The sequence below is a fragment of the Lissotriton vulgaris genome, chromosome 4_1, assembly GCF_964263255.1.
Source record: "Lissotriton vulgaris chromosome 4_1, aLisVul1.2, whole genome shotgun sequence".
NCBI lineage: Eukaryota > Metazoa > Chordata > Amphibia > Caudata > Salamandridae > Lissotriton > Lissotriton vulgaris.
The window spans coordinates 170,107,297-170,123,176 of record NC_141691.1 but is presented as its reverse complement, the minus strand read 5'-3'; the positions used below and the strand labels follow the sequence as shown (position 1 = coordinate 170,123,176).

The 15,880-nt window shown below is 54.9% G+C and overlaps 1 protein-coding gene across 1 annotated transcript in view; it reads left to right on the top strand.

Moving 5' to 3' along the window:
• The window catches only part of ATG4A (autophagy related 4A cysteine peptidase), a 151,524-nt gene that overhangs the window by 54,499 nt on the left and 81,145 nt on the right, over positions 1-15,880 (top strand). Inside the window, exon 8 of the mRNA XM_086918468.1 lies at positions 5,714-5,889. Coding sequence (XP_086774594.1) covers positions 5,714-5,889 — 176 coding nt within the window. The remainder of the gene's footprint in view (positions 1-5,713; positions 5,890-15,880) is intronic.

The window sequence follows — 15,880 nt, the reverse complement described above, 5'->3', positions numbered from 1 at the left end:
CCCCATCATACCAGAGCCCCCCCATCCAGCAACCCCAGCCTCCATCCCCACTCTCGGTTCTCCAGTAGGGACAAGGCCCACCCACACAGCCACCCCATAGCCTCATAATCAAGGAGCAAACATCTAAAATCCCAGAAGCCAAGCATAGACCGCCCTGAGGAACATCACGCAGATACCATAGAACAAAAAACGCAGTCATCCGTCCATACCCATCGCCACCACAACCCTCCCCGTAACCCCCCTCCCCTTGCCCCAAACGGACTCTTTTTGTACCACCCCCCCATAAAGCCCCTAGAACTGCCCTCAAAACAGTTGAGGAATAGGAAGTACCAAGAAAGGAAACAAAACCCAGAAAAAACAAAGTACTTAACAGTCTTTGTACATAGAAGTCTGAAGATTCCTCCGGGGGATGAGGACGGGTCACCACATGGTGTGCCCCAAAGGCCACGTACCGGGTTGTCTTCCCAAAAAGTACAAATTTACCCACGGTACCTGAAGGTATGTGTCCCTCCGGCGCCAGGCCGCCAACACTCAGGAGCTAAGCTGTGTTGTCGTCATCTTCGCCAATGTAATAGGGGCCACCGCGGCCCCCAGTTCTTGTGAGCTGCTCAAGAGCCGAAGGAGAAGAGCCCTTCTTTCGCCAATCAAACTCCGTCTCAAGGCTCAAGCTGCCCCAGAGCTCTCCTGTGAGGATGATTCAGTTACAGAGGTGACAGTAGCAACCGCCGCACCCCCTTTCCTGCAAACTGGTTGTACGATCGGGTCTCCTCGAGTCCGCGTCCCGACCCACTCTATGCCAAGAAGAGTAGCGTCGTCTTCGCCTATATTGGGAGCTCCCGCCCCCGGGAGAAGGGACAGTGTCATCCAAGCCCAGTAAGTCCTTGGCATCCTGCAGAGAGCGAACTTGAACCAGCCTGTTCTGCCATCTAAACATAAGGCGGAAGGGATGCCCCCAAGAGTAGGACACTCCTCGTTCCCGCAGGTAGGTGGTCACAGGACGGAACTCACATCTCTTCTGAAGCGTCGATGCCGCCAAGTCCTGGTAGAGCTGGGGGCGGTGACCCCAGAACTGTAGAGACGGGATGTCCCGGGCCTTCCGCAGTATTCGTTCCTTAAGCTGGAAATCATGAATACAGACAAGGATATCGGGGGGAGGGCCCCACCGCGCCTCGGCAGTCCAACTCTGTGGAACCTGTCCATCTTGATCTCCCCAACGTCGTCCTCGCCAAGGATTTGCAAGAAGAGTGCCTCGACATAACCCTTCAGATCACCTGCTTCCCCATCCCAGGGCACCGCTCGAATGTGAATGTTGTTCCGACGCGAGCGGTAATCCAGATCTTCCGCGTGGGTTTGGAGGTCTAGGTTCTGCTCAGTGAGTCGGATCACATCTTGCTGCAGTTGATGGACATCACTGGCCACATTCAGGTCGTGGTCCTCCAGTGTAGCCACCCTTTCACCGATGCCATCTACATCTCTCAGCACTTCCCGCAGGTCTGAAGCCAGCTGGGAGCGCAGTTCAGTAATGTCTTCCTTAATGGAGGCAAAAAGTTCCAGCATGAATGCTTTAGTGGCCGGGGCCTCCCCGTCGTTTGATTTCGGAGAGGAGCTAGTACCGGGAGACGCCGCTTGCTGGGATCCCCTCGGAGGTACATCCTTACCGGGCTTCTCCGGCTTATCCTTGCGCGTCTTGTTAGACATGGCGTCGCACCGCTCAGACCTTATATTGCTCCGGCGATTTCCCGTGCCAATGTACTAGGCCGGCGAGCATTGCCGTACCCCCACCGATGGAGCGTCCCCACAGCAATGCCGGTCTATCTCTATACCACTACACCCCAGATGGGGTAGGCTGTTAGTCAGGAGTCGAGCCCTGTCCGGCAGGCCAATGGAGACCCGGGGGCGCCAAATCCAGGGCACAAAGGTCGGGCGGGTTCGTCTCCCAGTCTCCGCTAATCCAGAGGCCCGGAATCAATGTCACCTCGTAGCCGTCGCACCTGGGCTCCACGCTGCTGCCCACTCTGCAGGGCTCCGCCGCTCACCAGCCTCCAGGTCCAGCCATTGCAAGTTACTGCACTTCCTCAGCCACGAGGCGTGGGTATCCGGTGAGTTTGACCGTGCTATCTGCGCTAAGGGGGGGCCGCTCACCCCCTCCTCGATCCAGGGGCCCCCAGCTGATCCCCAGGCAGGGTCAATGCCGCCAATCCCCTCTATAAGTCAGCCCTCCCGCCGCGGCGGTAATCCGAATGGTGATGGGGGAGATGCCGAGGTACAGCCCCGATGGTCCCCTCTCGCCGGGTGCCTCGCCGGAGCTTCTCCGATCAGCGATTAAATGCCAATGTCAGGCGGTCGAACCCCTCTAGCGTCAGCCCATGCAGCAGAAGGGCCTACAGGCTCAAGTAATGCAGTGAGCTCCACCGCTAAGCGTGGTGCTGTGGGCACTCACCGCAGCAGCACTGGGCTCAGGCGATCCCCTCCACAGGGGGTCCAAAGGTAGGCCACCCTCTCCGCCGCCGAGGTCCGCCAAGACGCCACTCACCGCTCGGGACCCACGTCCCACTCCTCCACGCCGGAGGACACAAGGCGCAGGCACAGGGACAAGCCCCCGGCGGTATTCAAAGTCACCAAGCCGGGCAGCACCACTAAGCAAGCGGCTTCCGCGGGCTGTAAGTGTCCCAGGAGCCCCGCGCCGCAGGAAGGCCCCTCCTTCGGGTCCGGTTCCTCAGCACTGCCCCGGGTGGAGCGAGGGCCCAGCTCTCCTGTCCCGGGTCCTCCAAAGTTTTCCGAGGCTCCCCGGCTGGGGGGTAAAGAGTCGCCAAGAGGGGGCCCCCGGCCCTTGGCAGCAAGGATCGCAGCCAACCCTCGCTGCGCCACAGTCCGACCAGCAGGCCGTCAGGACAGGCCGCGGCGTCAGGCCCGGCCGGATCTCCAATCCCCGGCCTCAATTATGGCGCCTCGCCGGTCCGCCGCCAGTCATCGCCCGGAGATACACCCCGGGGAACAACAAGAAGGCCGTCGGGGCAAAAGTAGACAGCAACCGCTGCGGCCGTCACCACCCGGGGTGTCGCCCAAGAGCCTCAGGTAGCGGCCGCCGCAGTCGCGGCAGGAAGGGTCTCTCGGGTCACCACAGCGAGACACGCAAGACCCCGGCTCCAACTGTCCAGCCCCGCGGTAGGCCTCTCAGCAGGCAGGAGCCGATCTCCCCTTCAGTAGGACCACGGAGGTCCGCAGGTGGTTCAAAATGTCTCCAGCCGGCACCGGAGCAGAAAACCACAGGGCGGTCTCGTCTATGCTGGGCCCGGAGGGGTGCTGGACAAAGCTAAGGCAGGTGCGGCGTCGGAGGGACTTAAAGCACGTCCTACACAATCGCCATCTTGGACATGCCCCGAGTAACTTTTTTTTAAATGAAAAGACGTCAGAGGAACTTCCTTCTTTATTGGGAAAATACCGCTGTTTGCTATATTTTCCACTTGGGTTATGTTGAAGGTATATAAGTAGTGAAGAAAGAAGCTCCTTATAACAAGCAGACAATCCTTTAGTTTTTGGGTCTGGTTTTGCATGAGCTTGTTGCTGGATGCTCGTATCTTGCCATCAAATAGCTGCAGCAGGTCAGTCGGCGATGAAGTGAATTTAGGCGAGCGATTCTGTTTTTATGAAATGGAACAGCTGCTAAACAAATAAAAGGCCAGATTGCAAACCACTTCCGCATCCTTCACCCAACATGGTTAATCAGGGGAACACATGATTACACTGATGAATTGACAGGTTGGAAAATCTAGAGGAACGCATCTTGGGGGGATGTTAGATCTCTGCAAATGCCAAGCGGTTAGCAAGGGGTATTCTCCGTTGCCGTTCCATCTCTACCTTCCAGTGATACACGCGAGTTTCAGCATCATGGTGTGCATTAGTCTGGAAGTCGATAAGGATAGCATCCCAGTACATTGCTAAAGGGTATTTCCTCAGTTCTAAACTATCTTCCCTATGTAACACAATGCTTTCTGCCTGCGCCTATGCAGGAAGAGAGATTGCGTCTACAAGTGGTGAGGTTACAGGTGCTTTCCACCGACGGGTGATGAGACAATTGCCCATCAGTAACCCCAGATCGGGAAAGCGGGAGGTAACTGTGTTTCTTGTCTTTGTCAAGAGACATGTTTTCCATTTCTGTAGTGCTGGATGCCCTCTGCAGGTGGACAGTCCAGATGTGACACATAGCCAGTAACATTGGAGGGATGGGCAAGCCCGTAGCATATAAAGCAGGTCCGCAACGTCCAAGCAACATCGGGGACACACAGCATCTGCACAGTGAAAGTAGTGATTAATATTAGCAGGGTTGAGGTAGGCCCTGTGTATAATGTAGGCTTGGATAAAGCGAAATAGAGGATTTCGAGGAATGTATGTGGACTTTCCAACAAGGTGGCCCATTCCTTGTCTGTGCAGGAGCCGGCCAGGTTGCTCTCCCAGCGGCAGCACAGGGCTGTAAGTGGTGTCGCAGTGACTAACCAAACCAATGTATTAAGTGTCGGTCCGGCCCCATAGCATGCATGTAATGTATGGTGAGATGGGTCAGATGCTCTTGCATCATATTGCCGCATGTGTTTGCCAATCTTGTGAGTAGTTAGTTATGTAAAAGGAATTAGCTGGGTAGTAAGCATGAGTCCTCCATAAGCTTCTCATATGGGCTGAGAGCACCGTCTTGGTAGAGATCTCCCAAGGAATGTAGACCAGTTGCATGCCAAGTGGTTAGCTCCGCCAATAAGGTGAAGTTGCGTCCTTTAGGTGTACCTAATTGGGCTAGTGCTGGCGCATAAGGGGTTACTAACTATGTGAGATATGGACTCCTGAGATAGCAGCAGTATGCCACTCCTAGAAGCACAAAGTCAGGCGTTTTTGTTCAGGTCCATGGATGAAACAGGTGCAGGATCTTTGGCAAAGTCCAGGCTGGTGATATTGTGGCGTTATCAGCTAGTAGTAGCCCAGACACCCATTGAAGTTGGCAGGCAAGGTAATATTGTTCTAAGTTTGGTATAGCAACCCTGGCCTGATTTGTGGGCAAGTAGAGCTTCTCAAGTGCCACCCTGCATAGTGATTTGTTCCACATGAATTCCCTGATGTGCTTTTCAAAAGAGCGAAACAGTGACCTTGGGAGACAATGGGGTAAGTTAGCAAAGTAATTTCAAAGGCGGGGAAGGACCACCATTCTTAGGATGGTAATGCGTCCCATCACTTATAGAGGTCAAGTGCTCTAAAAGGTAATCTGGTATCTTGGGTCTGATGGAGAATGATATACTCATATACCCAAAGACAGAAATCTATTTGGTAGCCACAGTATGTGTATGTCGTTTAGGGTGAAGTCTTTGTTTGGCAACTCAGGCATAAAGGGGAACAGATATGATTTTGCCCAATTAACTGTTAAACCAGACAGGACAGCAAAGCAGGATGGAGTCAGAGCGATCGTATCAGGGATGCTGTGCACGTCTATGAGATATAATAGCAAATCATCGGCATGAAGGGATATAGCTTGAATTCCAACAGAAAAACGCATTATAAATCTGATCCAGTATGGGTATGAAAAAAAATCACTAACCTGCTGTATAGTTTTTCAGGTGCAGTTCAGTTATCCATGTTTCCAGTTCACCCTTGCATGACCAAAGGTTGTACAGTTTGGAACTACTGCACGAATCAGCATTATTTTAACTAAGCTTTGCTTCTTTGTCTTCAGAAAAAATGTGCAAATTCTGTACACATGGGGGAGATGCTGCACAGCACTGCGCCGTGCCACACTGCAACTCGTACAGCAATTCTACTTCTGGGTACTGTTGGAAACCCTTGCTGCTTATTGTACCTCTTCGACTGGGGCTGAACCATATCAATCCTGTTTACATAGATGCCTTTAAAGTAAGTAGTACCTGTTTTTTTTAGAGTAAGACTGGCTAATGTATGCATGTATCTTATTCTACAGAAATATCCTTTTTAGGTCTCGCCTGGAAATCGCATCCGAAGGATGCGTCCAGGCTGGAGACTTATAGCGAGCTGACACGGGGGAATGACGGACAAGAAACTGTCACGCGCTTCTCCCCGGCTGGATTCAGCTGCTTGCACGCGCACCAACATTCACGCATGCGCACATCACAGCCACACGCAGACACAGCACTCACGCATGCGCACATACAAACGCATACACAGGCACACCCCCGTCGCCGCCGCCGCCCCTACACGCATACACAGAGACCCCTCCACACACACCAGCCCCTCTCCTCCCGGCTCCACTCACCGGTGTCTGGCGGGCGCTCCCCGGGTCTCCAGGCACCTTCCCTTCCTCCGCAGCTACAGGCTCTCCCCACATCACGGGGGCCCGCTGCTAGACAGAAGGCTTCTCTGTGGCCGGGCGGTGGTAGCGCTCGGCGGGGCTCTCTCTCCACATGGGAGCCCCGCCTCCTCAGTGCGCCCGCTTCGCCCCGCGGGTCTTCACCCGGTCCCCCATCTCGGGACCGGGACTTAAAGGGAAACAGTATCCAGGGCTCCTTCCTGGTCACGGGAGCCCCGGGGCCGCAATGCTCACGCCCCGGGGCCTCAATGCTCACGCCACTTCCTACTGCCGGCTCCTCTTCCTGGTTGCACGTCAGGTCCCGGGCCAGCAGCCAATCAGAGTGCGGCCCGGGAATGACGTCACAGAGGTGTCCCGCAGTACCGCCCCCGGCCTGCCTGACTTCTCAATTACATGGACGCCATGGACGGAGCCGTACTGGATGGGCGCGAACTTCAGGTGCAGATGGCTCGTTATGGAAGGCCACCAGACTCACACCATAGCCGCAGGGGACCACCACCCCGAAGATATGGAGGCAGTGGAGGAAGTTATGGACGCCGGAGTCGCAGTCCCAGGAGGCGTCGTCGGTCGAGGTCCCGCAGTCGGAGTCGCTCCAGATCCCGCAGCAGGAGCCGCTACAGCCGATCCAAGTCAAGATCCCGCACACGATCAAGGTCTCGTTCCACATCGAAGTCCTGACAGTGAGTGCAGAGTGAGTGCAGAGTGAGTGCAGAGTGAGTGCAGAGTGAGTGCAGAGTGACAGTGAGTGCAGAGTGACAGTGAGTGCAGAGTGACAGTGAGTGCAGAGTGACAGTGAGTGCAGAGTGCGTGCAGAAACAGTGAGTGCAGAGTGCGTGCAGAAACAGTGAGTGCAGAGTGACAGTGAGTGCAGAGTGAGTGCAGTGACAGTGAGTGCAGTGACAGTGAGTGCAGAGTGACAGTGAGTGCAGAGTGACAGTGAGTGCAGAGTGCGTGCAGAATGACAGTGCGTGCAGAGTGACAGTGCGTGCAGAGTGACAGTGCGTGCAGAGTGACAGTGCGTGCAGAGTGACAGTGCGTGCAGAGTGCGTGCAGAGTGACAGTGCATGCAGAGTGCGTGCAGAGTGACAGTGAGTACAGAGTGCGTGCAGAGTGACAGTGAGTGCAGAGTGCGTGCAGAGTGACAGTGAGTGCAGAGTGACAGTGAGTGCAGAGTGAGTGCAGAGTGACAGTGAGTGCAGAGTGACAGTGAGTGCAGAGTGACAGTGAGTGCAGAGTGAGTGCAAAGTGCGTGCAGAGTGACAGTGAGTGCAGAGTGCGTGCAGAGTGACAGTGCGTGCAGAGTGACAGTGCGTGCAGAGTGACAGTGCGTGCAGAGTGACAGTGCGTGCAGAGTGACAGTGCGTGCAGAGTGACAGTGAGTGCAGCGTGAGTGCAGAGTGAGTGCAGAGTGAGTGCAGAGTGACAGTGAGTGCAGAGTGACAGTGAGTGCAGAGTGCGTGCAGAAACAGTGAGTGCAGAGTGCGTGCAGAGTGACAGTGAGTGCAGAGTGCGTGCAGAGTGACAGTGAGTGCAGGGTGAGTGCAGAGTGACAGTGAGTGCAGAGTGACAGTGAGTGCAGAGTGACAGTGAGTGCAGAGTGCGTGCAGAGTGACAGTGCGTGCAGAGTGACAGTGCGTGCAGAGTGAGTGCAGAGTGACAGTGAGTGCAGAGTGACAGTGAGTGCAGAGTGACAGTGAGTGCAGAGTGCGTGCAGAAACAGTGAGTGCAGAGTGCGTGCAGAGTGACAGTGAGTGCAGAGTGCGTGCAGAGTGACAGTGAGTGCAGGGTGCGTGCAGAGTGACAGTGAGTGCAGGGTGAGTGCAGAGTGACAGTGAGTGCAGAGTGACAGTGAGTGCAGAGTGACAGTGAGTGCAGAGTGACAGTGAGTGCAGAGTGCGTGCAGAGTGACAGTGAGTGCAGAGTGACAGTGAGTGCAGGGTGCGTGCAGAGTGACAGTGAGTGCAGAGTGACAGTGAGTGCAGAGTGCGTGCAGAGTGACAGTGCGTGCAGAGTGACAGTGAGTGCAGAGTGAGTGCAGAGTGACAGTGAGTGCAGAGTGACAGTGAGTGCAGAGTGACAGTGAGTGCAGAGTGACAGTGAGTGCAGAGTGCGTGCAGAAACAGTGAGTGCAGAGTGCGTGCAGAGTCAGAGTGAGTGCAGAGTGACAGTGAGTGCAGAGTGAGTGTAGTGACAGTGAGTGCAGAGTGACAGTGCGTGCAGAGTGACAGTGAGTGCAGAGTGACAGTGCGTGCAGAGTGACAGTGCGTGCAGAGTGACAGTGAGTGCAGAGTGACAGTGCGTGCAGAGTGACAGTGCGTGCAGAGTGACAGTGCGTGCAGAGTGACAGTGCGTGCAGAGTGACAGTGCGTGCAGAGTGACAGTGCGTGCAGAGTGACAGTGCGTGCAGAGTGACAGTGCGTGCAGAGTGACAGTGCGTGCAGAGTGACAGTGCGTGCAGAGTGACAGTGCGTGCAGAGTGACAGTGAGTGCAGAGTGACAGTGAGTGCAGAGTGACAGTGAGTGCAGAGTGCGTGCAGAAACAGTGAGTGCAGAGTGCGTGCAGAGTGACAGTGAGTGCAGGGTGAGGGCAGAGTGACAGTGAGTGCAGAGTGACAGTGAGTGCAGAGTGACAGTGAGTGCAGAGTGACAGTGAGTGCAGAGTGACAGTGAGTGCAGAGTGACAGTGAGTGCAGAGTGACAGTGAGTGCAGAGTGACAGTGAGTGCAGAGTGCGTGCAGAGTGACAGTGCGTGCAGAGTGACAGTGCGTGCAGAGTGACAGTGAGTGCAGAGTGACAGTGCGTGCAGAGTGACAGTGCGTGCAGAGTGACAGTGCGTGCAGAGTGACAGTGAGTGCAGAGTGAGTGCAGAGTGAGTGCAGAGTGAGTGCAGAGTGACAGTGAGTGCAGAGTGACAGTGAGTGCAGAGTGCGTGCAGAAACAGTGAGTGCAGAGTGCGTGCAGAGTGACAGTGAGTGCAGAGTGCGTGCAGAGTGACAGTGAGTGCAGGGTGAGTGCAGAGTGACAGTGAGTGCAGAGTGACAGTGAGTGCAGAGTGACAGTGAGTGCAGAGTGCGTGCAGAGTGACAGTGCGTCCAGAGTGACAGTGCGTGCAGAGTGAGTGCAGAGTGACAGTGAGTGCAGAGTGACAGTGAGTGCAGAGTGACAGTGAGTGCAGAGTGACAGTGAGTGCAGAGTGCGTGCAGAAACAGTGAGTGCAGAGTGCGTGCAGAGTGACAGTGAGTGCAGAGTGACAGTGAGTGCAGGGTGCGTGCAGAGTGACAGTGAGTGCAGAGTGACAGTGAGTGCAGAGTGCGTGCAGAGTGACAGTGCGTGCAGAGTGACAGTGCGTGCAGAGTGACAGTGAGTGCAGAGTGACAGTGAGTGCAGAGTGACAGTGAGTGCAGAGTGACAGTGAGTGCAGAGTGACAGTGAGTGCAGAGTGACAGTGAGTGCAGAGTGACAGTGAGTGCAGAGTGACAGTGAGTGCAGAGTGCGTGCAGAAACAGTGAGTGCAGAGTGCGTGCAGAGTCAGAGTGAGTGCAGAGTGACAGTGAGTGCAGAGTGAGTGTAGTGACAGTGAGTGCAGAGTGACAGTGCGTGCAGAGTGACAGTGAGTGCACAGCGCGTGCAGAGTGACAGTGCGTGCAGAGTGACAGTGCGTGCAGAGTGACAGTGCGTGCAGAGTGACAGTGAGTGCAGAGTGACAGTGCGTGCAGAGTGACAGTGCGTGCAGAGTGACAGTGCGTGCAGAGTGACAGTGCGTGCAGAGTGACAGTGCGTGCAGAGTGACAGTGCGTGCAGAGTGACAGTGCGTGCAGAGTGACAGTGCGTGCAGAGTGACAGTGCGTGCAGAGTGCGTGCAGAGTGACAGTGAGTGCAGAGTGCGTGCAGAGTGACTGAGTGCAGAGTGAGTGCAGAGTGACAGTGAGTGCAGAGTGACAGTGAGTGCAGAGTGACAGTGAGTGCAGAGTGACAGTGAGTGCAGAGTGCGTGCAGAAACAGTGAGTGCAGAGTGCGTGCAGAGTGACAGTGAGTGCAGGGTGAGGGCAGAGTGACAGTGAGTGCAGAGTGACAGTGAGTGCAGAGTGAGTGCAGAGTGACAGTGAGTGCAGAGTGACAGTGAGTGCAGAGTGACAGTGAGTGCAGAGTGACAGTGAGTGCAGAGTGAGTGCAGAGTGCGTGCAGAGTGACAGTGAGTGCAGAGTGCGTGCAGAGTGACAGTGCGTGCAGAGTGACAGTGCGTGCAGAGTGACAGTGCGTGCAGAGTGACAGTGCGTGCAGAGTGACAGTGCGTGCAGAGTGACAGTGAGTGCAGCGTGAGTGCAGAGTGAGTGCAGAGTGAGTGCAGAGTGACAGTGAGTGCAGAGTGACAGTGAGTGCAGAGTGCGTGCAGAAACAGTGAGTGCAGAGTGCGTGCAGAGTGACAGTGAGTGCAGAGTGCGTGCAGAGTGACAGTGAGTGCAGGGTGAGTGCAGAGTGACAGTGAGTGCAGAGTGACAGTGAGTGCAGAGTGACAGTGAGTGCAGAGTGCGTGCAGAGTGACAGTGCGTGCAGAGTGACAGTGCGTGCAGAGTGAGTGCAGAGTGACAGTGAGTGCAGAGTGACAGTGAGTGCAGAGTGACAGTGAGTGCAGAGTGCGTGCAGAAACAGTGAGTGCAGAGTGCGTGCAGAGTGACAGTGAGTGCAGAGTGCGTGCAGAGTGACAGTGAGTGCAGGGTGCGTGCAGAGTGACAGTGAGTGCAGGGTGAGTGCAGAGTGACAGTGAGTGCAGAGTGACAGTGAGTGCAGAGTGACAGTGAGTGCAGAGTGACAGTGAGTGCAGAGTGCGTGCAGAGTGACAGTGAGTGCAGAGTGACAGTGAGTGCAGGGTGCGTGCAGAGTGACAGTGAGTGCAGAGTGACAGTGAGTGCAGAGTGCGTGCAGAGTGACAGTGCGTGCAGAGTGACAGTGAGTGCAGAGTGAGTGCAGAGTGACAGTGAGTGCAGAGTGACAGTGAGTGCAGAGTGACAGTGAGTGCAGAGTGACAGTGAGTGCAGAGTGACAGTGAGTGCAGAGTGCGTGCAGAAACAGTGAGTGCAGAGTGCGTGCAGAGTCAGAGTGAGTGCAGAGTGACAGTGAGTGCAGAGTGAGTGTAGTGACAGTGAGTGCAGAGTGACAGTGCGTGCAGAGTGACAGTGAGTGCAGAGTGACAGTGCGTGCAGAGTGACAGTGCGTGCAGAGTGACAGTGCGTGCAGAGTGACAGTGCGTGCAGAGTGACAGTGCGTGCAGAGTGACAGTGCGTGCAGAGTGACAGTGCGTGCAGAGTGACAGTGCGTGCAGAGTGACAGTGCGTGCAGAGTGACAGTGCGTGCAGAGTGACAGTGCGTGCAGAGTGACAGTGCGTGCAGAGTGACAGTGAGTGCAGAGTGACAGTGAGTGCAGAGTGACAGTGAGTGCAGAGTGCGTGCAGAAACAGTGAGTGCAGAGTGCGTGCAGAGTGACAGTGAGTGCAGGGTGAGGGCAGAGTGACAGTGAGTGCAGAGTGACAGTGAGTGCAGAGTGACAGTGAGTGCAGAGTGACAGTGAGTGCAGAGTGACAGTGAGTGCAGAGTGACAGTGAGTGCAGAGTGACAGTGAGTGCAGAGTGACAGTGAGTGCAGAGTGACAGTGAGTGCAGAGTGCGTGCAGAGTGACAGTGCGTGCAGAGTGACAGTGCGTGCAGAGTGACAGTGAGTGCAGAGTGACAGTGCGTGCAGAGTGACAGTGCGTGCAGAGTGACAGTGCGTGCAGAGTGACAGTGAGTGCAGAGTGAGTGCAGAGTGAGTGCAGAGTGAGTGCAGAGTGACAGTGAGTGCAGAGTGACAGTGAGTGCAGAGTGCGTGCAGAAACAGTGAGTGCAGAGTGCGTGCAGAGTGACAGTGAGTGCAGAGTGCGTGCAGAGTGACAGTGAGTGCAGGGTGAGTGCAGAGTGACAGTGAGTGCAGAGTGACAGTGAGTGCAGAGTGACAGTGAGTGCAGAGTGCGTGCAGAGTGACAGTGCGTGCAGAGTGACAGTGCGTGCAGAGTGAGTGCAGAGTGACAGTGAGTGCAGAGTGACAGTGAGTGCAGAGTGACAGTGAGTGCAGAGTGACAGTGAGTGCAGAGTGCGTGCAGAAACAGTGAGTGCAGAGTGCGTGCAGAGTGACAGTGAGTGCAGAGTGACAGTGAGTGCAGGGTGCGTGCAGAGTGACAGTGAGTGCAGAGTGACAGTGAGTGCAGAGTGCGTGCAGAGTGACAGTGCGTGCAGAGTGACAGTGAGTGCAGAGTGAGTGCAGAGTGACAGTGAGTGCAGAGTGACAGTGAGTGCAGAGTGACAGTGAGTGCAGAGTGACAGTGAGTGCAGAGTGCGTGCAGAAACAGTGAGTGCAGAGTGCGTGCAGAGTCAGAGTGAGTGCAGAGTGACAGTGAGTGCAGAGTGAGTGTAGTGACAGTGAGTGCAGAGTGACAGTGCGTGCAGAGTGACAGTGAGTGCACAGCGCGTGCAGAGTGACAGTGCGTGCAGAGTGACAGTGCGTGCAGAGTGACAGTGCGTGCAGAGTGACAGTGCGTGCAGAGTGACAGTGCGTGCAGAGTGACAGTGAGTGCAGAGTGACAGTGCGTGCAGAGTGACAGTGCGTGCAGAGTGACAGTGCGTGCAGAGTGACAGTGCGTGCAGAGTGACAGTGCGTGCAGAGTGACAGTGCGTGCAGAGTGACAGTGCGTGCAGAGTGACAGTGCGTGCAGAGTGCGTGCAGAGTGACAGTGAGTGCAGAGTGCGTGCAGAGTGACTGAGTGCAGAGTGAGTGCAGAGTGACAGTGAGTGCAGAGTGACAGTGAGTGCAGAGTGACAGTGAGTGCAGAGTGACAGTGAGTGCAGAGTGCGTGCAGAAACAGTGAGTGCAGAGTGCGTGCAGAGTGACAGTGAGTGCAGGGTGAGGGCAGAGTGACAGTGAGTGCAGAGTGACAGTGAGTGCAGAGTGACAGTGAGTGCAGAGTGACAGTGAGTGCAGAGTGACAGTGAGTGCAGAGTGCGTGCAGAGTGACAGTGCGTGCAAAGTGACAGTGAGTGCAGAGTGACAGTGCGTGCAGAGTGACAGTGCGTGCAGAGTGACAGTGCGTGCAGAGTGACAGTGCGTGCAGAGTGACAGTGCGTGCAGAGTGACAGTGCGTGCAGAGTGACAGTGCGTGCAGAGTGACAGTGCGTGCAGAGTGACAGTGCGTGCAGAGTGACAGTGCGTGCAGAGTGACAGTGCGTGCAGAGTGACAGTGCGTGCAGAGTGCGTGCAGAGTGACAGTGAGTGCAGAGTGCGTGCAGAGTGACAGTGAGTGCAGAGTGCATGCAGAGTGACAGTAAGTGCAGAGTGCGTGCAGAGTGACAGTGAGTGCAAAGTGCGTGCAGAGTGACAGTGAGTGCAGAGTGACAGTGAGTGCAGAGTGACAGTGAGTGCAGAGTGACAGTGAGTGCAGAGTGACAGTGAGTGCAGAGTGACAGTGAGTGCAGAGTGCGTGCAGAAACAGTGAGTGCAGAGTGAGTGCAGAGTGACAGTGAGTGCAGAGTGACAGTGAGTGCAGAGTGACAGTGAGTGCAGAGTGACAGTGAGTGCAGAGTGACAGTGCGTGCAGAGTGACAGTGAGTGCAGAGTGACAGTGCGTGCAGAGTGACAGTGCGTGCAGAGTGACAGTGCGTGCAGAGTGACAGTGCGTGCAGAGTGACAGTGCGTGCAGAGTGACAGTGAGTGCAGAGTGACAGTGAGTGCAGAGTGACAGTGAGTGCAGAGTGAGTGCAGAGTGACAGTGAGTGCAGAGTGACAGTGAGTGCAGAGTGCGTGCAGAGTGACAGTGAGTGCAGAGTGCGTGCAGAGTGACAGTGAGTGCAGAGTGACAGTGAGTGCAGAGTGACAGTGAGTGCAGAGTGACAGTGAGTGCAGAGTGACAGTGAGTGCAGAGTGACAGTGAGTGCAGAGTGAGTGCAGAGTGACAGTGAGTGCAGAGTGACAGTGAGTGCAGAGTGACAGTGAGTGCAGAGTGACAGTGAGTGCAGAGTGACAGTGAGTGCAGAGTGACAGTGAGTGCAGAGTGACAGTGAGTGCAGAGTGACAGTGAGTGCAGAGTGAGTGCAGAGTGACAGTGAGTGCAGAGTGACAGTGAGTGCAGAGTGACAGTGAGTGCAGAGTGACAGTGCGTGCAGAGTGACAGTGAGTGCAGAGTGACAGTGAGTGCAGAGTGACAGTGCATGCAGAGTGACAGTGAGTGCAGAGTGACAGTGCGTGCAGAGTGACAGTGCGTGCAGAGTGACAGTGCGTGCAGAGTGACAGTGCGTGCAGAGTGACAGTGCGTGCAGAGTGACAGTGAGTGCAGAGTGACAGTGAGTGCAGAGTGACAGTGAGTGCAGAGTGAGTGCAGAGTGACAGTGAGTGCAGAGTGACAGTGAGTGCAGAGTGCGTGCAGAGTGACAGTGAGTGCAGAGTGCGTGCAGAGTGACAGTGAGTGCAGAGTGACAGTGAGTGCAGAGTGACAGTGAGTGCAGAGTGACAGTGAGTGCAGAGTGACAGTGAGTGCAGAGTGACAGTGAGTGCAGAGTGAGTGCAGAGTGACAGTGAGTGCAGAGTGACAGTGAGTGCAGAGTGACAGTGAGTGCAGAGTGACAGTGAGTGCAGAGTGACAGTGAGTGCAGAGTGACAGTGAGTGTGGAGTGACTGAGTGCAGAGTGAATGCAGAGTGACAGTGAGTGCAGAGTGACAGTGAGTGCAGAGTGACAGTGAGTGCAGAGTGACAGTGAGTGCAGAGTGACAGTGAGTGCAGAGTGAGTGCAGAGTGACAGTGAGTGCAGAGTGACAGTGAGTGCAGAGTGCGTGCAGAGTGACAGTGAGTGCAGAGTGACAGTGAGTGCAGAGTGACAGTGAGTGCAGAGTGACAGTGAGTGCAGAGTGACAGTGAGTGCAGAGTGCGTGCAGAGTGACAGTGAGTGCAGAGTGACAGTGAGTGCAGAGTGACAGTGAGTGCAGAGTGACAGTGAGTGCAGAGTGACAGTGAGTACAGTCACTCAGCACCACCACATTATCACTCAGAACCACCACAGCATCACTCAGAACCACCACAGCACCACTCAGCACCACCACAGCATCACTCAGCATCACTCAGCATCACTCAGCATCACTCAGCATCACTCAGCACCACCACAGCACCACCACAGCACCACCACAGCACCACCACAGCACCACCATAGCACCACTCAGCATCACCACAGCCCCATTCAGCACCACCACAGCATCACTCAGCACCACCACAGCACAAATATGTTCTCTCAATGTTTCAAGCTTTATTACAAATGTCACAAAAAGATGTTCATATTTCACTTCTGTTCTTGGATTTCGTTACAATAAAATACACTGAACATAATCTTCACAAAAGTTATTTACAAAAGTTTAAGCTATTGCCATTATAAATTACAATCACTTTTATTAAGTATTACAAAAAATTAAAAGCCATTGTTATTTGTAATATCAATACATCTAAGTCACGTAAATACAAATGTTGCATTACAAATGCTATAGGTGTCACAT